The sequence below is a fragment of the Geotrypetes seraphini genome, chromosome 8, assembly GCF_902459505.1.
Source record: "Geotrypetes seraphini chromosome 8, aGeoSer1.1, whole genome shotgun sequence".
NCBI classification, from domain to species: Eukaryota; Metazoa; Chordata; class Amphibia; order Gymnophiona; family Dermophiidae; genus Geotrypetes; species Geotrypetes seraphini.
In genome coordinates, this window is record NC_047091.1 from 51,176,833 (window position 1) to 51,200,764 (window position 23,932).

The 23,932-nt window shown below is 43.0% G+C and overlaps 2 protein-coding genes across 3 annotated transcripts in view; one reads left to right on the forward strand and one right to left on the reverse strand.

Moving 5' to 3' along the window:
• SHKBP1 (SH3KBP1 binding protein 1) overlaps nucleotides 1-875 on the reverse strand; it is a 99,371-nt gene extending 98,496 nt beyond the window's left edge. Inside the window, exon 1 of the mRNA XM_033956109.1 lies at nucleotides 634-875. Within this exon, the coding sequence (XP_033812000.1) occupies nucleotides 634-692 (59 nt within the window). The 5' untranslated portion in view covers nucleotides 693-875. The remainder of the gene's footprint in view (nucleotides 1-633) is intronic.
• Nucleotides 357-23,671, forward strand: LOC117365582 (G-protein coupled receptor 4-like). 2 transcript variants are annotated; one of them, XM_033956110.1, is made up of 2 exons: nucleotides 357-465; nucleotides 22,272-23,671. In XM_033956110.1, exon 2 carries the CDS (start codon nucleotides 22,299-22,301, stop codon nucleotides 23,313-23,315), a length of 1,017 nt encoding a protein of 338 aa, XP_033812001.1. In that variant the 5' UTR covers nucleotides 357-465; nucleotides 22,272-22,298; the 3' UTR covers nucleotides 23,316-23,671. The 2 variants fall into 2 exon arrangements, with proteins under 2 accessions (XP_033812001.1, XP_033812002.1); XM_033956111.1 differs by lacking the exon at nucleotides 357-465 and adding an exon at nucleotides 10,852-10,939.
• Nucleotides 23,672-23,932: the final 261 nt, after the last annotated feature.

Consider the following 23,932-nt stretch of genomic DNA (forward strand, 5'->3'; position numbering starts at 1 on the left):
GAAGATCTCTGTCCAGGGAAAAATAGAAGTTGCTTATCTGTAATGGTAGTTCTCTATAGACAAATGATCTTCTAACCACACAACCCTCCCACCCTCTTGGGTTGCTGCATGCTATATATACACACACAAGTGAAGGGGAGGGGGCGTGGCAGGGGTGAGATTAAACAGTGGTGGGAAGAGACTCGGATGCACAGAAAGTTTTTCTAGAGTTCTGAGCTTTAGTGACAAAAACAAATTTGTCCCCGTCCCCCCGTTCTGTTCCTGTCCCATTCCTGCAAGCTGTGCCTTAACTGCACAAGCCTCAATCAAACACTTATGATTTTAAGGCTTGAGTACACAGAGGTCGCAGGAACGGGAATCGAGAGGTCCCATGGGGACAGGAAAAAACTGTCCCCGTGCCATTCTCTACTCACCATACTCCGGGTGTCTAGAAGATCATCTATCCATGTTGAACTACCGTTACAGGTAAGCAACGTCTATATCTCAGGATGGCATAGGTGAAGACCAGAACTGCCTGTGGCCCTGCCCTACAAGGCCCAAAGTTGCTGACCTAAGCGCACTACGTAATGCCAAAATACCTCAGGGCAAGAGGCTGCAACACGAGTCCGATAGAGAGAGAACGTGCTCACCCACCTCTTGCCGCCCACGTTCAGGTGAATCACTTCCCCAGACCTGCTGCTCGTGCTCGCCATCTTCCGGGACCGCCCCCAACCACAGCGAGCGTTTTACTCCGGTTTATCTTGCTACATCATGTTCCTCGCGTGACCACCGTACGCCAGCAGCAACGTCCTTCCACCCCCCCCCCTCCCCCAGCTTGCAGACGCCGCTGCCGGAAAACTTCCTAAAAACCCGGGAGCCCGCTTCCCGCAAAACTTTTCACGCCAGCTTCCGGAAACAAAGAGAAGCGGCGCGCAGGCGCAGTAACGGCCCCCGCTCACGACCGCCTCCCAACCTAGCAGGTGGTTGGTCGAAGAGGCTGCGTGGAGGTGGGACTGGATTAGGAAGGGTAGGAAGTAAGTGTCGATTGGTGGAGAGGGAGGGGGAGCAGCGGGTGTGGGAGGGTTATACAAGGGGGTGGAGTTAGCTGAGGCCTTCAATCTTTTAGTTGCTTTCTTATACAGTACAGTATTGTTTTCTCCCGGAGGACAGTTTAAGTTTGGTAATTGGGGCAATGGAGCTAGGGCCGGTATTAAATATAAGAACATAAGAATTGCTATACTGGGAATGGGTAGGACCGAAGGTCCATCAAGCCCAGTATCCTGTTTCCAACAGTGATCAACCATAACGTGACCATTTATTTTTTTCATCAAAAGGGGGCATTTATTAATTGTCAGTCCTGCCCCCAATCCCGCCCTAGCCCCGCCCTCAATTTCTTCCATTCATTTTTCATGTACACATAATATCGTATTAATTCATAACTGTAACCATAAAATTTTAAAAAACTACAAAACGTACTATATACAGAGAAAATGTTAATTATCATTTATATTGGGGGGGGGGTTCAAAGATTTCAAGGCAGATGACTTTAAAATATGCAATGTCACCTCAGTAACTATAGAAAAATAGACAAATATAGTGCAAAATATAAACAGCAGATATAAATTCTCAAAACTGACATATTTTGATCACTAAATTGAAAATAAAATCATTTTTCTTACCTTTGCTGTCTGGTGATTTCATGAGTCTGGTTGCGTTTCCTTCTGACTGTGTATCCTTTCTTTCATTTCTTTTTTTCTGCACTCAGGCCCAACAGTTGTCCCTTTCTATTCCCTCCCTCCTTCCATCCTATGTCCTTAGTGCCCCCGGTGCCTCCTTCCCATGTCCTTAGTGCCCTTTCCTATTATAGGGTCATGAAATGGTTAACTTAAGTTTGAAATACTGCTCTGGCCTACATAGCTGAAAACAGTGTATAATCTACTGACCTCATCTACTTGAAATGTATGTCCCTACCTTACCACATTGTAAGCTAAATAGATAAGAGTTTGAGCCATGATGTACCTACCCTCCTGTACATGTAACATTTAGAACTGTAAGATTTAGATAAGCAGAGAAATGAGCTAGCTCCCTATAGGACTATAAGTTGTATCCCTGAACCTATCATAAGTGCTGGCTTAGGACCAATAATAATTGTAGAAAAGTTATAGAAGTAACAAATGAGAAGTTGTAGTTTTTGCATGTATTAGTTTGCATATGTTTAGTGAAAAGGGCATAAAAGTCTGTGCATTTCCTGTTTCTAACACTCTGGTAAGCAGGCTGTTCACTGTACTAGAGTCCGGCATGCTGTAAATAAACCTCTTATACTTTCTTCACGCCTCTGACTTTGTGTGTCCAAGTGACCTTTCACTATGTCTTTGGTGCCTGCAGTGCCTCCTTCCCTTGCCTTTGGTGCCCCCAGTGCTTCCTTCCCACGTTTTTGGTGCCCCCAGTGCCTCCTTCCCACATCCTTAGTGCCCTCAGTGCCTCCTTCCTATGTCCCTCTCACTTGCTTCCAGACTTTGTCCCACCCCCACCCCCAAAGCCAGCCTGCCTGCCTGCCTTCCTGCCTGTCTACCTCCCTCCCTGGCCAAAGCCAGCCTGCCTACCTCCCTCATTCCCTCCCTACCACACACAAAAAAAGCCTTCTTCTTTCCTTTCTCCAGTCCACTGCTATCTATGTCCCTGCTACTGCTGCCGCTAATCACCGACACAAAGTCTTCTTTCCGAAGTCAATTCTGATGTCGGAGAGAACGTTCTGGGCCAGCCAAGCAGCGATTGGCTGGCCCAGAATGTCCTGTCCGACGTTAGAATTGACGTCGGAAAGAAGACTTCGTGTTGGCGATTAGTGGCAGCAGCAGCAGGGAGGTAGATAGCAGTAGACTGGGGGAAAGAAAGGAGGAAGGCTTTTTTTTTTTTTTTTTTTTTGCGTGCAGTAGGTAGGGACAGGAAGTGATCGCGTCCTGAAGCTGTATGTGGGGACAACGGGACAGGGGGTCTGAAAACAGGACTGTCCCGTTCAAAATGGGACGTATGGTCACCTTAGTCAACCACTCAGATCCCAAATAAGTAGCTAGATCCCAAGCAGTAAAACAGATTTTATGCTGCTTATCCTAGGAATAAGCAGTGGATTTCCCCAGGCCATCACAAATAATGCCCCATGGACTTCTCTTTTAGGAAATTATCCAAACCTTTTTTTTAAACCCTGCTAAGCTAACTGATTTCACCACAGTCTCAGTCAACTAATTGATTTCTGGCAGTTATGCTCGAGTCTCATGGGCATCAATGTTTTAAAATCTCAATGGTATTATTCACAAATTACTGTGAGAGGACCCTTGAGGAAGACAATTTTGTTGCAGAAACAGGGGGGCCCATGTAGGGTCGAGTTTACAGTTTGTACTGAAATATGTTGTGACTATTGTATTGCTCGGCACAGATTGTTGCACTTTAGGATTTTAATAAACATTACATTTTACAATTTATCTCCTGGGACTCCAGGAACCAGTTCCACTTTGTGTGATTTTGGAAGCTAACTGATTTCACCACATTCTCTTTCAACCAGTTCCAGAATTTAATTACATGTTGTGTGAATAAATATTTTCTCTGGTTTGTTTTAAATCTACTACTTAGTAGCTTCATCACATGCTCCCTAGTCCTAGTATTTTTGGAAAGAGTTAACACTCTACTCAGTATTTTATAGACCTCTATCATACCTAATGTGACCATACGTCCCGTTTTGAACGGGACCGTCCCATTTTTAGAGATAGTGTCCCGAAGTTGTGCGTCGGGATAACGGGATAGGCAATCGTGGAGAATGGGCTCTCTCCCTACTTCCATGCCCGTTGCCGCAACTACAGGAAAGTCCAGGCACCGGCCCACAGGCCTTCCTGACATCAATTCTGACGTTGGAGATGAGGTTTCGGGCTAGCCAGGTAGCAATTGGTTGGCCCGGAACTTCCTCTCCGACGTCTGAATTGACATCAGGGAGAAGGCTTGTGGGCCTGGACCTTCCTTTCCTGCAGTTGTGGCAGCGGGCGGGAAGCAGCAGCGGGCGGCAGACCGAGGGGGTGTTGTGAGAAGAATCGGCAGTAGGCCAAGCTTCGGCACTGGAGGGAGGGAGGGAGGCAGGCAGATAATCAGGCAGGCTGGCTTTGGTGCGGCAGGGAGGGAGGGAGACAGGCAGGCTGGCTGGCTGCGGGAGAGGGGTGGTACAAAGGCTGGAAGGCAGTGAGGGGGACATAGGAAGGAGAGAGGGAGGCAGAGAAGGGAGGGTTGTAAGCAGAAGAAAGACTAGAGAGAGAAAGGCCTGGACCAAAGGGGAAAGGCAGGAGGCAGATGCTGGGCTATGGGAGGTGCAGACAGAGGGGGAGAAACCCTGAGGAAGATCATAACAGAGGAGGGAGAGAGAGAGGGAGACCTGGAACAAAGGTGATAGTAGGTACAAAGGAGAACTGACACTGGATCTGGGGAGGGTAACAGAGGGAAAAGAGAGAGACCTGGACCCAAAGGGGATGGGGCTGGATTGTGAAAGAAATGTTGGATGCAAAAGAAAGAAAGATTAGATGCACAGTCAGAAGGAAGTGCAACCAGAGACTCATTAAATCACCAGACAGCAAAGGTAGGAAAAATCATTTTATTTTCAATTTAGTGATCAAAATGTGTCAGTTTTGAGAATTTATATTTGCTGTCTATATTTTGCACTATATTTGTCTATTTTTCTATAGTTACTGAGGTGACACTGCATATTTTAAAGTCATCTGTCTTGACATCTTTGAAAAAAACCCCAAACTCGTAAATAATTAACATTTTCTCTGCGTACAGTGTGCTTTTAAAAAAATTTTTATGGTTACTATTATGAATTAATAAGATATTGTGCGTACATGAAAAATGAATGGAAGAATGGGGGTGGGGATGAAACAGGGCTAGGATGGGATTGGGGTGGGGCTAAGGCAGGATTGGGGTCGGGACTGAAAATTAATAGGTGTCCTGTTTTGATGAAAAAAAATAAATGGTCACGTTAATCATACCTCCCCTGAGCTGTCTCTTCTCCAAGCTGAAAAGGCCTAGCTGCTTTAGCTTTCCTTATAAGGAAGTCCATCCATCTCTTATTTTGTCACCCTTCTCTGTACCTTTTCTAATTCCACTATATCTTTTTGAGATATGGCAACCAGAATTGCTCACAGTAATCAAGGTGCAGCCATGCCATAGAGCAGGGGTGCCCAATAGGTCGATCGCGATCGACCGGTAGCTCGCCAAGGCAAAGTGAGTCGATCATCCAGGACTCACTTTGCCTTGGCGATCTATTGGGCCGATCAGTCTTCCTCTCCCCGACGTCAATTCTGCCGTTGGAGAGGAAGTTCGGGCCAGCCAATCACTGCCTGGCTGGACGGAACTTCTTCTCCGATGGCAGAATTGACGTCGGGGAGAGGAATGCTGGTCGGCCCGAAGCAGGGAGAGCATGGGGCGTCGTCGGCGTCAGCTTTGGGTCCTGTTATCCATTGGTGGAGGTTTGGGTCCTGTTCCCCGATGGCGATGGCAGCGGCAGTGGCAGTGGCTTGGGGAAGGGCAGGGAGAAAGAAAGAAAGGGGGCAGGCAGGAAGACAAAAGGAAAGAAGAGAAACAGAAAAAAAGAAAGGGGGCATGAAGAGAGAAAGAAAGAAAGGTCAGGGAGAGAGGAAGAAAAAGTTGGGGGAGGGAATGAGGTGTGGAGGAGAGGAAGCATACAGGCTGAAACAAAGATTGGATGCACAGTCAGAAGAAGAAAGTGCAACCAGAGACTCATGAAATCACCAGACAAGGTAGGAAAAATGATTTTATTTTAAATTTAGTGATCAAAATGTGTCTGAATTTATATCTGCTGTCTATATTTTACAATATGGTCTCCTTTTATTAAACCACAATAGTGGTTTTTAGCGCAGGGAGCCTATGAGCGTCGAGAGCAGCGCTGGGCATTCAGCGCAGCTACCTGCACTAAAAAATGGTATTGTGGTTTAGTAAAAAGGGAGGGGGGTGGGTATTTGTCTATTTTTGTATGGTTGTTACTGAGGTGACAGTGCATAGAGTCATCTGCTTTGACCTCTTTGAAAAAACCCCGGAATAGGAATGATAATTAACAATTCTATGCGTACAGTGTGCGTTGTGTTTTTTTAAAATTTTATTGTTGGTAGATCATTTTGACTTGGTCATTTTAAAAGTAGCTCGCAAGTCAAAAAAGTGTGGGCACCCCTGCCATAGAGCAATACAAAGACATTAAAACATTTTTATATTTGTTTTCCATTCATTTCCTGATAGTTCCTAACATTCTACTTGCTTTCTTAGCCGCCGCACATTGAGCTGAGGGTTTCAACATATCCTCAGCGATGACAGCTACAACCTTTTCTGAACAGTGACTCCTAACGTGGAACCCTGCATCACATAGCTATATTCGGGTTCCTCTTTCTGAAATGCATTAAACATTATTTGCCATTTTGATGCCCAGTCCCTCAGTTTCACAAGGCCCTTTTCCAATTTTTTACAATCCTTTTGTGATTTAATAACTTTGTGTCAGCAAATTTAATTATCTCATTAGTTATTCCCATCTCTAGATCATTGATAAATATATTAAAAGGCAGTGGTCCCAGCACAGACCCCTGGGGAGCCCTGCTATTTAAAATAAAATCTCCCACAGCAAAAAAAGTATTCAAACATAATAACAAAAAAAAAAAAGTGAATATATGCAAAGCCAAATGACCCAATGCATCAACAATGGAGGAAAAGCCTCAGAATCCCATCGGGGAGAAAAACCTTCCTCGGACTAGAAAGCAAAATCACTTCATATGCATAAAAACCTCCATTGTGTGCATTGTTCTGCATTCATTTTGCACTCTTTCAAATTATATATGTTTAAATTACACTTTTCTTTTCAGTGTGTGTATTCAGCGTGTATGGCTAATCAAGCCCCCTGCCCGACCGACGATGGCCAAGCTTTTCGACAGAAGGCTACATCAGGGATGACTGGACAGAGCTCAAGTCGGCACATACTGTGCATGGGCTGTTTGAGCAGTGTGGATGTCAACTTGAACTCTGTCCTGTTTTCCCTGATGCAGCCTTTCTTGTGTTGTTTACAATTATTTTCAATCAGATTCTTTTTCCACTTTCTGAAGGATTCTTTTTTTTTTTTTTGCTCTATTAGCTTGTTAACCACATCAGCTGCTGTTTGGTCTTCCTTCCTCCTTTTTTAATACATGGAAAATATCTAGTCTGGGCTTCCAGGATGGTATTTTTGAATAACAGATAAACAAAGGAACAGAGAAGATCAGACCTTCAAATAACATCCAGGCATGATGTAAATTTTTTACTTTTAGAACAGCTCCCTACGTTTCTTTTATTACCATTCTCATGTTATTATAGTCTTCTTTTTAAAATTAAGTGTTATTGGATTGGATTAATTGTGTGGACTTATTTCAGGGATTATATCCAATCTTATCATGTTATGATCACTGTTATCAAGCGGCCCTCAGCATCATTGCTTCCCGCAACAATTCATGTGCTCCACTAAGAACTAGGTCTAGAATTATTTCTCATCAGTTCCTGAACCAGCTGCTCCATAAAGCAGTCCTTGATTTCATCAAGGAATTTTCTCTCCCTAGCAAGCCCTGATGTTACATTTACTCAGTTAATATTGGGGTAGTTATCCAGTTTGCTACAAGCTTCGGCTTCATCTCCACTTTAAAGTGACCAACTCATCACTATTCTGTTTGGCTGGAGCCAGCTCCTATGCTCCACCAGCTCCTACACTTTTACAGCAGGGCCATCCAACAGTTCGTGACTGCTCCTTTCAAACCTTCTACGAACTCCGTCTCAACAGCTCCAACAAACTCCAGCTCCGTCCACAGCTTCAACAGCTACCACCAAAACTTCCCAAGACAAGAAAATCTCTCTTCTAGTAGTCGTTATATTGCATTTTATACGACAACAAGCCTTGCAGCCGATGCATTTGACATTCGCCAATGACATGCGTGAATAAACCACGCCCACTAACTACATAGTAAAAGGCAACGTCAGGCTCCCCACTGCGTGAGGCCGCTGGGCTCAGAAGGACCGCTGGGCTCATGCTCTCGATGTCCTCTTGCGCTGTTTTGGTGGCAAACGGATAGCCGGAGGGGAGAGTGAGATTTCAAGTCCCAAAGCTCCGGAGGCTCCCTCCAATGGAGTCATTGCTAAGTTCTTACTCCCTTCGGAGCAGGTGAGAAAATGCTCCAGCGACACTTGACCGGGCAAAGGGGGATCAGCCCGGAGAAAGCCCTTGCGTTTGGTGTGGGGCATTGTCGATAAGAAGAAAAAGAACCAACCAAAAAAACCCTCTTCTGCAAGTAAATTCCGTAGAATAGCAAGGCACGCTGGAGCACAACTTACTAGCTGTTAGCACGCTGCCACCATTTTGTCTCTCTTGTTTCTATTTCTCTAGTGTTGTACTGCATGCAGAGCCTGACATCTTACTCCTAGGACTTTGTTTTTTTATTATTATTTATTTCTAACTTTACATTAAACGCCACAAGAACAAATCTTGCACCGTTAAACACAGGGAAGGAAATCAATTCAGAACATTTAAGAAAATCACTCTTACAATATAAGCAAATCATAATCCCCTTCTTAGACCACAATATTGAGGAGAGTGGTCAAGCTATATAAGAGAAGAACTATATACATTTTTTCACAAGAAAGGCTTAATGATATTTAAACAATTGCATTACTACTTTAAAAAGTCCCTCTTTAATCATTCCTTGATGATCTTTTTAACATCTATAAACTCCTTCAAGTGGTCTGGAGGAAAAAAAAAAAGTGTACTTGATTCCCAGGTACCTAACCAGGCACTTACAGGGATATGCCAAGAGGGATTGTCACCTTCAGACTACAGTATAAAAGCAGTGATGATTTGCCAACAGTTCTTGTATGGAAACATTCCAGAATTGTTTAAAAATAATATATTTAGCTATACTGTACACCAAAAAGATCTCTGCGTTCAGAGAATTTAGCTTTACTGAGGACATCTGTGAATCCAAGACTTGTTGAGACAGGTAAAATGACTTTCTGTTGTGCAGGAGTTAAGTTATGGAACTCCTTGGTGGGTCAGATACGAAATTGCTGTGAAAAGGGCAAGTTTAGAAAACTTCTTAAGACACAGTTATTCGTGGATGCCTTTTTGTAGCTATCTCTAGTACAATTAGTATCCATGATCTTTAGTTTCCAAATGATGATATCTTTCTGAGGATTGTTTGCAAGTTTATTTTATTTCATGTCTATTTTATTATGTATTTGTTTTATCATGTGTTTACCTTTATATTATGTATGTAAATTATGTAAACCGCTTAGTTTTAAATGGTATATACATTTTTTAAATAAATAAATGTAGCACCCAACATAATTGTCTCGACGTAAAGAAAGAAAGTCTCTCCTTCGCTCTTGAGTGGTCTTAGCGACATCGGGATATACCCATATTTTTGTTCCCCAAACAATTTTTGAGAGTTCTTAAAATATCATTTCAGAATCATATTAACGTCCTGCTCAACAACAAAAGACACCAAGAGAGTAACTCTATCAATATCAGCTGTTATTGTTTGTTCAAAAGAGCGGTCACATTTCCAAAATCAATCTCTTTTCCATTCTTTTTTTCTTCTTCTTCCCTTTCAGGAATCTTTTTATTTGGCAAATAATAAATCTTATTTACTGGAGGCATATTATTTGGGGAAATTTTTAAATTTTCAATCAAATATTTTTTTAATAAGTCTAGAGGTAACACACCCGGGGTCAGTGGAAAATTTAGAAAGCGAAGATTTAATCGCCTGTTAAAATTTTCAAACTACTCCTAGAACTTATAGTTTGTGGTCCTGTATTTGCCTAGGTTTTATCTGTGTTTGCATGTGTGATCAAGGTCAGGTGTTCTGGTAGGAATGAATGTCGAGAAGCATTATTGCTGTCATGGCCCAAAGTAGGAACATATTTGTTGGCTCTCCTCAGTGGCATTATAAGGTGGGGCAAGGGGGGTGGTCTGCCCCGGAAGCCATCTTCGGGGCACTGGCACCCCTCCTCCTCTCCAGCCCCTCTTCCCACTTCAACCCCTGCTGCAGGTGCGCCCACTCCCTTCCCCCATACCTTTTTAATTTCGGCACGAGCAGTCTCTAACTTGCTGCCCGTGTCTGCTTTGGCACTGTTTCTGACGTCACTTCTGGGTCCCGCGCCTAGGAAGTGGCATCAGAGAGAGCGCCAAAGCTGATATGGGCAGTAAGTGGTGACTGCTCGCGCCCCAGTTAAAAAGGTACAGGAAAGGGGCATGTGCGTGCCACTTACCCTCACCATGCCACTGTTCCTTCGCCCCTTATGGACCCAAAATGGCCCTCGCTTAAAAGTTAGCAAACAGCACTTGTCTAAGAAGTAAATTGGAAAGGAGACCTGGGAGGAAGAGCAGGAGGTGAATCAGACTTGCCGGTGTGAGTTAAATTCCCACTGCAGCTCCTTGTGACTCTGGGCAAGACACTTAACACTTCATTGCTCCTGTCTAATATATGTAAACACGCTTTAATTAAACCACATAGAAAAAGCAGTATACAAGTCCCATCCCCTTGGAAGTGTGTAGGTGATGTATAAACTACAGCTGGAAACTCCAAAGTGAGTCATGAAGCCTGTATCCAGCAGAGATCGAGAAGCCCGGAGGAGGATGGGCTCCAAAGCACAAACCTTTCATTATGCAAACGGCTTTGTTTAGGTGGGTGTGAATTAATATCCTTAAATAACTCCCCCCCCCCTTTACTGCGACATCAGTAATGCTTGGGAGGAGTTAAGTGCATGCAGTCACGTCTGTGGTTTTTGGTTGAGGGTGGTGGTGGAGAGAAATCCGGAGGACGAGTTTAGAACTAGTCCTACAAAGGGCAGGTTTCCCACTTTTGCAAACCTGAAGCCGGAGAGGATCCTATTATAGGAAGTTGGTCAGGTAAGGTAGGGATTACAGCCAGGAGGCTTTACAGAGGTTGTTCTGGTGAATGAAGCAACAAGATCTCCGAAGTGGACTAGTCACTGGCAATCACAGGACAATGTAGATTTTCCCTAAGCCTTATGGCAGAGGTTTGATTTTGGGGATAGCGATGGAACTATAAAGGGGAAGAGCTGGGATAAGATAGGGGCAATGTTCCGGGGAGTTTCAGAGATCTTAAACCTGGATTAAACGAATGATCTGACTGGAGATCACAGAAAACCAAAGGATTTTTTTTTTTTTTTTAATAAACCTTCATCCTTAGAACCCCTTCAGTTAACTTTCAAGTCCCTAACCCTCAGCCCCCCCCCCCGCCCCCCGCCCCCTTCAGAATTTTGATAATTTAACTGAACAATCGCGATCTTTAGATAAATATCCTATGCAGGTTAAAGTATGTTCTTTTGTGTGATCTATTCTTCTTCTCTCCCCCCTCCCCCCAGCTGCTGCCCTAGGCAATTACCTAGTCTTGCATAATGGTTGGGTAGCCCTGGACAGTCTGTGGTCCCCACAACAGGTGCCAAAAATCTTTCAGCAGTCAAAAGGCAAGGGAAAAGCAATTTGTATTGCATTGGCGTAATGCTATTTTTATGTTTAAGATGAACGTTAAGACATTGTTGTGAACCGCTTTATGTTTAAATGATTTTTATTATTCCAGTAGTAAGAAGCAAATACAAACAGTAGTACCATTCAGGAAATAACATTTTCAACAATATAATCAGTTCCCCTCCCCTCCCCAAGAATCCATGGCCAGTCCAACAGCTGAGAGTGGGAATAAAATCTTAAAGATTCAAAAGTCTACTGCGAGCACGCGGTGTGAGGTCCTGCCCGAAGGGCTCCCACACCTGACAAAATTTGCGACCCGGGCCAAGAGTCAAGTCTCCCACCATGCGTCTCTCCAGTGTTGCGTGCACTATGTGAACCGCTTTAATACAAAATGCTATACGTACTTGTATTGCAAGACCTAGCTCATTTATAACAGTCACTACACTCCCGCAGCGTCAGAGAGAGAAGAACCATCGGTTCAGATGTGATGATGTGACGTGTGTATACTGTATGTACTCGTATTGCAAGACTTTGCTCGTTTAGAATAGTCACTTCACTCTTGCAGGGTCGGAGAGAGAAGCACTATCGGCTCAGTTGTGATGTGTGCGACATTGCTTGTATATCAAATTAAAATTTAATAAAATGTTTTGCTTGTCTTGCAAAACACTTGCAAACCAAGTTTCTTGCAATCCAAGGTTTTACTGTACATTTGGGCAGTTGTTTCCAGAAATGAGCTGTTTTGGTTTCTGCCAGTAGTGAGGCTTGCCTAATTTCTAGGGGTTCTGGTCCCTGCCATTTATTTGCTAGCTTCTGGTGAAGAGGGAAGAAGGGGGATGCTGACCTCTTTCCCAGAGAGTGGGTACAAAAATCAAATGTTTTAGGTGGCTTAGGGCAAGATTCTCAAAACTTTAACGCCGTCACTAAATTGTTTTCCGGTGGTTTAGCCTGCACGCACTTTAGTGGCGGATTCTCAAAATGGATTATCTCTGTCTTTAGCGAGGTTTCTAGCAGTCTCGGACAATGGCATGCAAATGGGTTCTTTAACACTGAAATGAGCCCTCTCCGGTGGATTCTTAATAATCGCCGAGGCATTTTCAAAGAGCGGCGGTGGCTTTTGGCGACAAAAAGCAGCGACTGGTCCAGCACTTGTATTTTGACTATTACAGTGCCAGCACTTGTATTTTGACTATGGCTAATGAAAAAAATAATGTGTATCTACATATTTTGAGTGGAGGGTAGAGTAAAATCACACTTCTTTTTGAGTTTTTGGGAGAGACAGGCATGTTTCATGCACGCTTGTTAAAAGCCAACGTTTCTTATTGAGCACATATATGATACCCTTATCTTGTGTGTTTCTGGTTGTGGGTCTTCATTAAATTTTACATTAAAAACAAATGACTTATAGTAGGTTTTTGGAGAGAAAGGCATGTTTTATGCACGATTGAAAAAAAGTCAACATTGTTTCTCCCCTGCTCTCCCTTCCATTCGTCCAATCGTGCAGCAGGAGAGTGGGGTTTTTTTAAACGCTGTTTTTTGTGCATATGCCCATCATGGGCACATGCAAATGTAGGAAATCTTTGCTGCTGTCCGCCCGCTCTGCCGATCTTATTTGCATGCATGATTTTTTAAGAATGTCTCAGGTTTTTAGATTCGGTATCAAAACGGCTGCGGTAGCAGACCGTCGATTTTTAACGCGAGGTTTTGAAAATCCTGCCCTTAGAGAGGGATACTGGGTCCTTGACTCTGGATCCTGAGGAAACATTTCATCCTCTTTGCTGTGTCACCTGAAGCAAGGATTAAAGTTGATGAACCAGTCTGTTGTAGTGAAGACTTCACAAGTGATGGCAGAAGAGCACGAAAGAGAAGAAAAGCTGATAGGAGGGGGGGATGGGAATCCAGTCAGCTCAAAGTCCAGAAGTTAGAGAAAATTCAGAAGGAAGATATCCCTTGTACACCAAAGATTCAAAAGCAGTTCAGGGAACTGGGGAGGGGTTTTGGGCATGTAACCTAATCTGTGAGTGCCTGGGAAGCTATCCCTGTTTACAACAGGAGGAGAAGCAACAAGTAAATGAGTTGACTGGATGGGCCATGCAAATCTTTTATGTGCCATCAGCAGTCACATTAATTATCAATTCATGATTAAACCAACAATCAAATGGTATTATTAACAACATTTTACTCCCTAAATTGAACTTTAAGGTATCTTCCCCTCTCCCAATGAGACAACAAAGCAACCACACTGAGAATATGATATGAATGTGGTATAAAATACACATGCTTAATCCTGATTTGTTTTATCACTTCTGGATTCTCTGTCTAAGCACCACTCTTCCCCACCTTAACACATCTACAGCTATGAGGAGAATAATTTAAGTTTTGTTTTGATCAAGTCCTATTTCCATTTAGGGATCCTCTGTATTTATCAAATCCCCAAATATTTCACTAGAAATATCACAAGGTACCACTGATTAATTGAATAAATCTTTAATCTGTAAATCATGGGGTAGGTAATGTCACAGACGAAGAAAACCCTCTTATTTCACTTTCAAATTGTCACAAAATGTTCAAATGCATTCAATTCAGTCTCTAAAGTTCTCAAACCAGCAGTTTATGAAAAAACGTACCTGTAAAATGTAGCACATCACATGTTAAACAGAAAATGGTCCAGCTAATTGCAGCCTGCGCATTTTGCTTTCACAGTTGCTTCAGGGCAAGGTGGACCAAATAAGCTTTGTAGTACTGTACTTTTTAAAACTCTGCTTATGCACCCTGACCAGCACTGTTCTTTTTGTAGCCTGTGATGTTACCTACCCCATGATTTGGAGATGATAAGCTTTTTGTCTCCTTAGGGGTTCTGAGGCTTTCCCTTCTTAATTAATCACTGCTATCTTGTGATATTTCTAGGGAAATATTTTGGGATTTGATAGATTTTTGAAATCCACTGTTCCTAAGATGACAACAGAAAGAATGTCTGCATTTCTTAAAATGCATAAACATAATTTTCAGGATTAAATGGTACCAGTTGCATAGCAGAGGGACATAAAAGATATAAGCTCATTAAAAACACCATAAAATACAAAAAAAAATCATGATTATCTAAATGAAAATGAAAGCAATGAAAAAAACATATATACAATTTTATGATTAAAAAATCTCATCAAATACTACATGCATTTAGCACATTTAAAACACCAGCATTTTTAAATCACAATTTTTTCAGCATTTTTTATGATGTTCAGAATTTTGGATCACTGTAAATCAGTTCTTCTTATTTCATTAGATCTTTCAACCATCTTTGATATAGTAGATCATTCCACTTTAATTTCCAGGACTGAAGACATTGGTATTGTTTTAAATCTTACTTGACTAATAGGTCATATTCAGTTAATTGGTAGAATCCATTTTCACACCTTGGAGTATATCAAGGGTCAGTTCTGGCCTCTATTTATTTTAGCATTTTTTCTTGTAGCTCATGCTACACTGATTCAAACATTAAAACTTGCCATACTTGCCTTTGTACACTGATGATATGCAGATTCTCACTCCTGAGGTATCCTCCCTTAAGGCCAAACTCAATACTATTTCACAATGGCTTTATCTAATATAATCTAATACTTGGTTTTGTGTACCGAGACTTCAATCTAAGAGAGCTCAACTCGGTTTCCAATAGTTAGGTTAAGCTGAAAGAAACATATTGAATGGATCTCAAAAAGAATTAATTACCAAAGTTTGTAGTAAACAAAACAGTCTTCAAAGCCTTACGAAAAGAAGAAAGAGAACCGGAACGTCTCAGAAAAAGTGGAAGATCATTCCAAAGTTGTGTGAACTTGAAGGACAGAGAAAGGCCAAAAATCTTGGTTCTTTTGATACCTTTACTAGATAGGCTCTACTCTAAGAAGTTAGTTAAATCCTGATAGATTTTAGGTTTTAGATTTTATTCCTTGAAAAAATGATTTCCCCCATTAATTTTATTCAGATACTAGGTTCAGTCATTCTCTTAGTTGATAACCTTAAAGTTCTAGGGGTGATATTTACTCTTTTCAACCACAGGTCTCACAACTGATGCATAAGCGTGTGTGTGCTTTTTAAGATTAATAAGATCTATTTGGACTTTGATTAAAAAAGATCCTTTTTTAAAATTGTTCTCTCGTCTTTTGGCCAACTGTCTTGCGCCCCTTCTTCCTTCTGTTATCCATGAAGACCAGGTTGGATTTGTTCGGGGTCGGCACTCAGTTCACAATGTGCATAAGGTCCTCTTTGCGCTGGCTCATTGCCAAGACTTGAACATTGACTCGCTATTTGTTAGCCTGGACGCCTCTAAAGCATTCGATAGTGTCAACTGGTCCTTCTTGTTTCCCACCCTTGAACATGTGGGATTGGGGAGGTTTTATCTTAGTGCAATCTGTTCTTTATATTCTAACCCGAGGGCATCTCTTTTGGTTAATGGTACTCGGCAAGGCTGCCCCCTATCTCCTCTTCTTTTTCTGCTGTTTCTGGAACCCTTGCTTTGTACTCTGCGTCATTTCGATGAGGTGCGGGGCCTTCGGGTTGCGGGTGAGTCTCTGAAGACACTGGCTTTTGCGGACGATATGTTTTTAATCCTGACCAGTCCGGAGGTGTCTTTGCCCCTCGCGTTGGACCTTATTTCTGAATTTGGTTTTCATTCCGGCCTTTCCCTTAATCTTGACAAATCATTGGCTATGCCTTCTAGTCCGGCAGTTCGTACTTCTTGGCAGGGTTCCTTCCCTTTGCGCTGGGCGGAGTCAGAGCTTCGCTATTTAGGCATCCGCATTCCTATGGATCTTGCCCGCCTCTATTCCTTAAATGTTGGCTCTTTGTTTTCTACCTTTGGGACACGGTTGCAGTGGTGGCGAGGTCTTCCCCTTTCTTTGTTGAGTTGGGTGAGTCTGTATAATATGCTTGTAGTATCACAGTGGCTGTTTGTCTTTCAGGTTCTTCCCCTCTATCTGTCCCCTCATGATGAGAAGCATATTGAGCGCATGGTACAAAGGTTCCTCTGGATGGGTAAGCGTGCTTGCCTTCCTTATAAAAGGGCGGCCTTACCTTGGTACAAAGGTGGTTTGGGATTGTTGAATCTTCGTTTCTTAACGATTGCTTGTGGTATGCGCCACATTAATGATATCTTTAGTGGCACCTCCACGTTTACTAACACTTCCTTGGAACTTTCTTGCTTTACCTCTACTCACTTTAGTGCGTTTCTCCACTCTCCTTTGCTTTCTAAATGGAAATCTGCACCCAGTACGTTGTTGCATTTCCCTCTTCGTCGGACCTGGCACTGGGTTTGTAGGTTTCATTCTCTCAGTCCTCTGGTCTTTCCATTTTTACCTTTGCCCTATAATGCTCGTTTTCCTCCAGGGGTGGACAATGCTAGCTTTGTGCAGTGGGAAGCAAAGGGGATTCGTTTTTTGTTTCATTTGGTTGATGATGAAGGTCTGATCAAATCATTTGACCTGCTCTGTGAGGAATTTACTCTACCTCGTACAGATGTCTATGCCTACCTCCAGATTCGCCACTACATATCCTCTTTGCCTAGTACTCATCTTTCGGCCTCTAGTCAGGAACTGTTGCTGGAGGCTTTTAAATTTGGCTCTCAACAGCCTGTCCCCTTGAAATTTCACCATAGACATCTGAAGGACGAGTCCCCTATGCTTGCTTGTATTAGATTGCGGGATGCTTGGGTGGGAGATTTGAATGTGGAATTCTCCGATGAAGTAATTTTGAATGCTATCAAAAAGTTACCTCTATATAGTAAATATGCTATTTTTTGGGAACAACACTACAAATTGACTCTTCGCCTGTATATCTCTCCTCGGAGGGCTTTTTTGGCAGGGCTCTGCCCGACTGCGGACTGTCGACGCTGTGGTGATCCAGACGCCGGTCTTGGCCACATGTTTTGGTCTTGTCCATCCATTCAGACCTTTTGGGACGTTGTTTTTCTTTTTGTTGACGACATCTGGAACATTACAATTCAGAGATCAGCCTTGGTGTTATTTGGAGCCTCCTTACACTTCCATCCCCGTCGGCCCGGGGCCTCCGCAATCCTGCATTGGACAGCAGTGATTGCTATCAAATGCATTTTGCTTAAGTGGATGGAAGCGGAGGCACCTGATGTTGTCATATGATTATGTTGCTTTCCTGGGAACGGAGAGGAGTTCAAGACATTTCTTCCTTGCCCGGACGAGCCTTTCAACGAATTTGGGAGCCCTTTTGGACCACATTGTCTCCGGTGGCCCATAGTCGCCTTTTGAACTGTTAGCCCCTTGGTATTTGTCTTTTTCCCTTAGTTTATTATGTTGGTTTTTTTTGTTTGGCATCAGTGAGAGTGGGTGGGGGGAGGAATGGGTTGTGGGTTGGGTTGGTGGGGTGGGTTGGTTGGCTTATGGTGTGAAATTTCGAGCTGCTTTGTTGATCTTTGACCTTGTTTTGGATTGTTGTTATTATTGGTGCTCAATAAAATATATTTGATGAAAAAAAGATCCTTAGCGCTCTGATTCAACTATTCTCAGCCACTTAGATTGCTGCAATATTTTACTTCAAGATATTCAGGCTAGAAACATTCATACCAGTGGCATAGCTGTCGCAATGGCCTTGGGGGTCTGGACCCACAAAATTGAGGTGCTGTCTACTTCTTTCAAAGGTAGGTGTCCCCAAGCCCCATCAGCAGAAGCCCTGTTCCACTCAAATCCGGTTGGCAACACTTTTCCTAGGCCAATGCTGCGCCAACCACTCTTCACATGTGCTTTTTTATGTGAAATGGAGCATACGCAAGGGAAACCCCCCCCCCCCATGCATGAAAATTAAGCATGTCCAGGGGGCAGGTCTCTCCTATATATATATGCTTAATTTATGAAATTGAACATATGCAGAGGTGGCCAAGGAAAAATGGCACCAACTGCCAGGCTTTTTACAGGAGAGCTTCTGCTTGTGAGGCTTGGGGACTCCTATCAGCTCAGGTATGTAGGGTCATATCAAGATTTTGTAGACTTCAATCATATTTCCCCTCAGCCTTCTCTTTTCCCAGCTGAAGAGCCATAACCTCTTTAGTCTTTCCTCATACAAGAGGAGTTCCATCCTCTTTTATCATCTTGGTCGCTCTTCTTTGATCCTTTGATCCTGGAAGACTTTGTCAAATTGTTCGCTTATCCCCTCAAAGAAGTGCAGTAGGTTCGTCTGGCATGATCTACCATTACAGAAACCATGCTGGCTTGTTCTCATCAGCTTATTTTTTTCTATATGCTCATTGATACTGTCCTTGATTAATGATTCGGCCATCTTCCATGGAACTGAGGTCTATAATTCCCTGGGTCGCCTCTGGATCCTTTCTTGAAGATGGGTGTAACATTCGCTATCCTCCAGTCCTCCGGGATCACCCCTGATTTCAAGGATAGGTTGCAAATCCGCTGTAGTAACTCAGCTATTTCATCTCTAAGCTCTTTTAGTATTCTCAGGTAGATTCCGTCTGGGCCCGGAGATTTGTCCGTTTTTAGTCTATCTATCTGCTTGAGTACGTCCTCGAGGCTTACCTCCATGCACAATAATTTTTCCTCATGGTCCCCCTTGAAGAATTTTTTTGGTTCGGCACGTTGGATGTGTCCTCTTTTGTGAATACTGATGAGAAGAACGTGTTTAATCTGTCCTCCACTGCCTTTTCCTCCTTTACCACTCCCTTCCTGTCTCCCTCATCTAGGGGTCCCACCTCCTCCCTTGCCAGTTGTTTTTCTTTCACATAACGAAAGAATGGTTTAAAATTCCGTGCCTCCTTGGCAAGTCTCTCTTCTTACTCTTTTTTCACTGCTCTGACCACGCGGTGACATTCTTTTTGATGCTTCCTGTGCTCTTTCCAATGTTCCTCGGTTTTGTCCTTTTTCCACGTCCTGAAGGATTTTTTCTTGTCTCCTATCACCTTCTTAACTTCATTGGTTAACCATGCTGGGTCTCTCATTTGGTTCTTTCTGCGCCCCTTTCTAAACCTGGGTATATACAGGTTTTGCGCTTCGTTTACCGTGTCCTTGAATAGGGTCCAGGAATTCAGGAAGAGCCTAAAAACATATCTGTTCCTGAAGTATCTTGACAACTGACCCGTACAACTCTCCTCAATTGGTTCTCTTGACCTATTAACCACTTTCTTTCACCTCTGTTAAGTTTAATCAATTTGTACCATCTTTTAATCTTTTGTAAACCGCATAGAACTTCACGGTCCTGCGGTATATAAACTATTATTATTATTATTACCCGAGTCTCTGAGGGAGGCTCTCATAGTAGTTCTATTGAAACCAGGGAAAGATGCTCATTCTCTCGATTCCTACCAACCAATCTTGTTGATTAATTTTGAAGCTAAGCTGTTTGCCAAAATATTGGCGAACAGATTGACTTGGTTACTGCCCCAGTTACTGGTACCTCCCTAGGTAGGGTTTGTCCAGGGGTATAAGGTTGTTCATAACATTAGACAGATTCTTCTTTCTCTAGCCCAGTTGAAGCAGACCTCGATCCCATCGTTGCTTATTAGTTTTGACACCAAGAAGGCTTTTGAATGGGTCGATTGGGAGTTTATGTTTGCGGTCTTGTGCACTTATGGTCTTTCAGAGGTGTTTCTGTCGGGAGTCCAGGCCTTATATAGTAATCCCCGGGCGTAGCCTAGTGTAAATGGAGGGATCTCGGATTTGTTTGATATTCGTAGGGGCACCGGGCAGGGTTGCCCACTGTTTCTGCTTTTATTTGTCTTGGTTCTCGACCCTCTGCTTTGAGATATTTTAGCCCATCCAGAAATTGAGGGGATACTGGTGGGACACAAAATTTTTAAGTTGTTGGTCTTTGCCGATGACATTTTGGCCCATATTATGAATCCAGTGAGCTCCCTTCCTGCTTTATTGGAAACTATGGCTAAATATGGGGATTATTCTGGATTTAAGTTAAATCTGCTTAAGTCAGAATATTTGCTTACAGAGGCGGCGAAAGGGTTGCCTATTCCACGGGCCTGCTCATTACGGGAGGCAGAGGATTCCTTTAAATATTTGGGAATCTTCCTGGGTGCTGATCCTGGGGACATTTATTGCCTGAATGTCCTTTATCTTTTGAATCTTACAAAATAGCATTTACGGCAGTGGGCGGCTTTGCCGTTGTCCGTTATGGTGAGTATTGGTTTATTTAAGAAGGTGCTGTTCCCCATTTGGTCATATTTTCTGCAGAGTCTCCCGCTGCTTTTATTGTCCAAACACGTGGTGAAATTGTATACACTGGTGTGGTGTTTTTGCTGGGGGGGGGGTAAATGGGCACAAATGCCATTTGCCCACTTGTTGGGCAATTGGCAAAGAGGGGGATGGGGGATCCCATACATCAAGGTGTATAATGTAGCTTACTTGATGCGGCATTTAGGGGACTGGTTTGGCGACACAGAGATTTTTTTTCCCTGTTGGATATGGAGTGTGCGTTTTGTGCTTCTTTTCAATCTTTTTTATGTTTTGCAGGCAAGATCATGGAAGCTCCCGGCTCATTTAACATCATGCCCGGTAATCAGTTCGCTGCGGGGTTTATGGTTAACTATGGCTCATTGGAAGCACTTCCCACCCCATGGCAGTTGTTTGTTCCCTTTGAGAAGAAATGGAGATTTTTTTGCCAGGCATCGAAAATCGGACTTTTGGGAGATGGCAAGACCAAGGGTTGGTGTTTTTGCAACATGTTCTTACTGCAGAGGGACATCTGCGTAGCTTGGTTTCATTATGGGGCTCCTCAGAGGCATTGGGAGGATCGTTTCGCTTATTACAAACTTCAACATTATGTTCGCTCCCTGCCGGTGGCATCATTGTCCCCAGAGGTAGCTGATATGATATAGGCCTTACTTGAGGTTCCTTCTGATCTCTCCCCATCCATTGCTTATTATCATAGGAAGCTCTCTCTGGACCTTCCCTTCAAAGATATTTCAGCTTTGGTGGCTCGATGGAGTGCTGATCTGGCGTATGTGATACAAACTAAAGATTTTTTGCTTAGATACTTGCCATCCCATATTATGTCACATCTGCTGAATTGAGAGAATGTCAATATAGAACTATGTTTCCCAGTACAGACATTTTTTTGATGGGTGGTATTGAGTCTGTCCTTTGTTTGAAATGCTCTCTTGAACCAAACTCCTTGATACATGCTTTATGGAGGTGTGGCCCAGTGGCAGCCTTTTGGAGGAGAATATTGAGCTATTTGGGACGGGTGTTACATCAGCCTATTAGGTTGCATGCTGGGGGTATTTTGTTAGGACATGGAGCTTTGTTGGGGTGCATGGTAAGGGCCCCAAACTTTGGGTAATGAAGGCCTTTATTGTAGGGAATAAAGTATACTTCAGTGCTGGACGCAACCCCTCTTATTGGCAATGGAGGAACAAATTTCATACTCTCTTGTTGCTGGAATTTCAGGACTTGCAGTTGACTTTTAAATGGACAAAACAGTTTTTGTCCATCTGGGGACCATCTATCCACATGTTGCACCTGAGAATCCGAGAGCCTATTTTGAATCAGGTAGGGGATCCTTTGTTTCTGGTTGCTTAAAAATCGGGTCCATTATTTCACACATTGTTTATCTCCATGTTTTGTTTTTTTTTGCCTAACCCTCTATCTGCAAAATTTTGAGGTTTTCTAGTTGTCTAATACTTGAAGCACAGAATGATAGTCTTAATCTCTCCTTTCTAGTGGGAATCTATCATAATGGGTATCTTATATTCTCTATCTTTTCTTGTCTGTTGCAGGTTGGCAACCAAACTTCTGAACAGAAGATGTCCAATGAAAGCACATTATGTCCATTCACTGCCAAATACGAAGCTACCCTCTTTCCACTTATTTACAGTATTGTCTTTTGTATTGGTTTTCTTGGAAACGTGGCTGCAGCTGGAGTCATCATTCATCACATCAAGGGTAAGAATGTCCTGGGTATCTACCTGGCCAATCTTTGTGTCTCAGATCTCCTCTATGTTTTCACCCTCCCGATATGGATTATCTATACGGCTAGGGAAGACTGGCAATTTGGAGCACTCAGCTGCAAGATCCTTGGATTTTTCTTCAATGCCAATATCTATACCACCATGGCTTTTCTCAGCTGCATTGCCATGGACCGCTTCCTGGCAACTGTCTTCCCCTTGCAATCCAGGACTCTGCGCAGCATGAAGGCAGCGGCCCTTGTCTGTATAATCATTTGGCTAATCATTCTCGGTTCTCATTCTGTCTTCTTGAGCCAGGATGAGCTCTTTAATGCCAGCCGAGACGTGGAACTCTGCTACGAAAAATATCCCATGGACCAATGGATGGCACACATTAACTATTTCCGCATCTTTGTTGTGTTTTTGGTTCCATTTGTGCTCCTTGTATTTTCTTACTGCTGTATAATTGTGGTCATCCACCGGAGTCCCAGTCTGGAGAAGGAGCAGAAACGTAAAATCACCAGCCTTCTCTTGGCTATGACAATCATTTTCATTATCTGCTACTTTCCATACCATGTGACCCTCTTTATCCGTTCTTACATCAGTGATAGGAACACAAGCAGCTGCCAGATTGAGATGAACATTCGCCCAGCCTACCGGATCTCCTTTGCCTTGACCAGCCTCAGCAGTGCCCTGGATCCCTTCATCAATGTTTTTGTGAGCAATGGCGTAAAGCAGGAAATAACAGAAGAGATGAGGGCTTTTTGGCTGTGGTGCACAGGCAGGTCACATCAAACAACAAAACAGAATCTGTGCAACCAAAAATTGATGGTATCTTCAGATAAAGACTTGCTCAAAATACAGACCAGATTCTAAATGAAGCATTGTTCTGCAACTTCCATCGGCATTGTATCACCTTTAGTACTTCCACAGACTTCAGTGCCATTTCCTCCTTGAAGTTGAAGAGAATTGCTGTACACTATTTTGTGAGGATGGGAGTTCAAACATCTCAGGTCCTTAGTGTCCCAATAGGTTGAAGGTTATTCTAAAGAAAGAACATTTGAAGTGAGCACTCAGTCTCACAAAGAGAGAGGATCAAGTGATGGTTACAAAGTGAAATGGTTATAGACAAAGTTTCACTAGTTCGATGATATTAACGAGAACCTCATCCAGGACGTGCGTTTATATGTGCTGTTCTACGTCACACTGAAAGTTAATTACAAATGTATTACTCTTTTGTAGTGAAAGTTAACAGCAAGGCTCTTGAAGCAGGCTTCTGAAGCCAAAACATGTGCGTGTCAAACCATCACACTCTTAAGTAAATCTTGAAATAAAATTGCATACCAGGAACTGTTTGTTTGTTTGTGTTTTGTAGATGTGGAAATCTCTCTCCCTGTACTGTTTGCCCTTTAGACAATGTAAAACAGCCCTGGTGTGTTTGACCTGCCTTTTATATTTTCTTTCCAAAACATTATGGGACTTGCAGTCTAATT

Bases quoted from the DNA above. Each gene is read 5' to 3' on its own strand.
- LOC117365582 (XM_033956110.1), top strand. From the start codon at position 22,299: ATGTCCAATGAAAGCACATTATGTCCATTCACTGCCAAATACGAAGCT.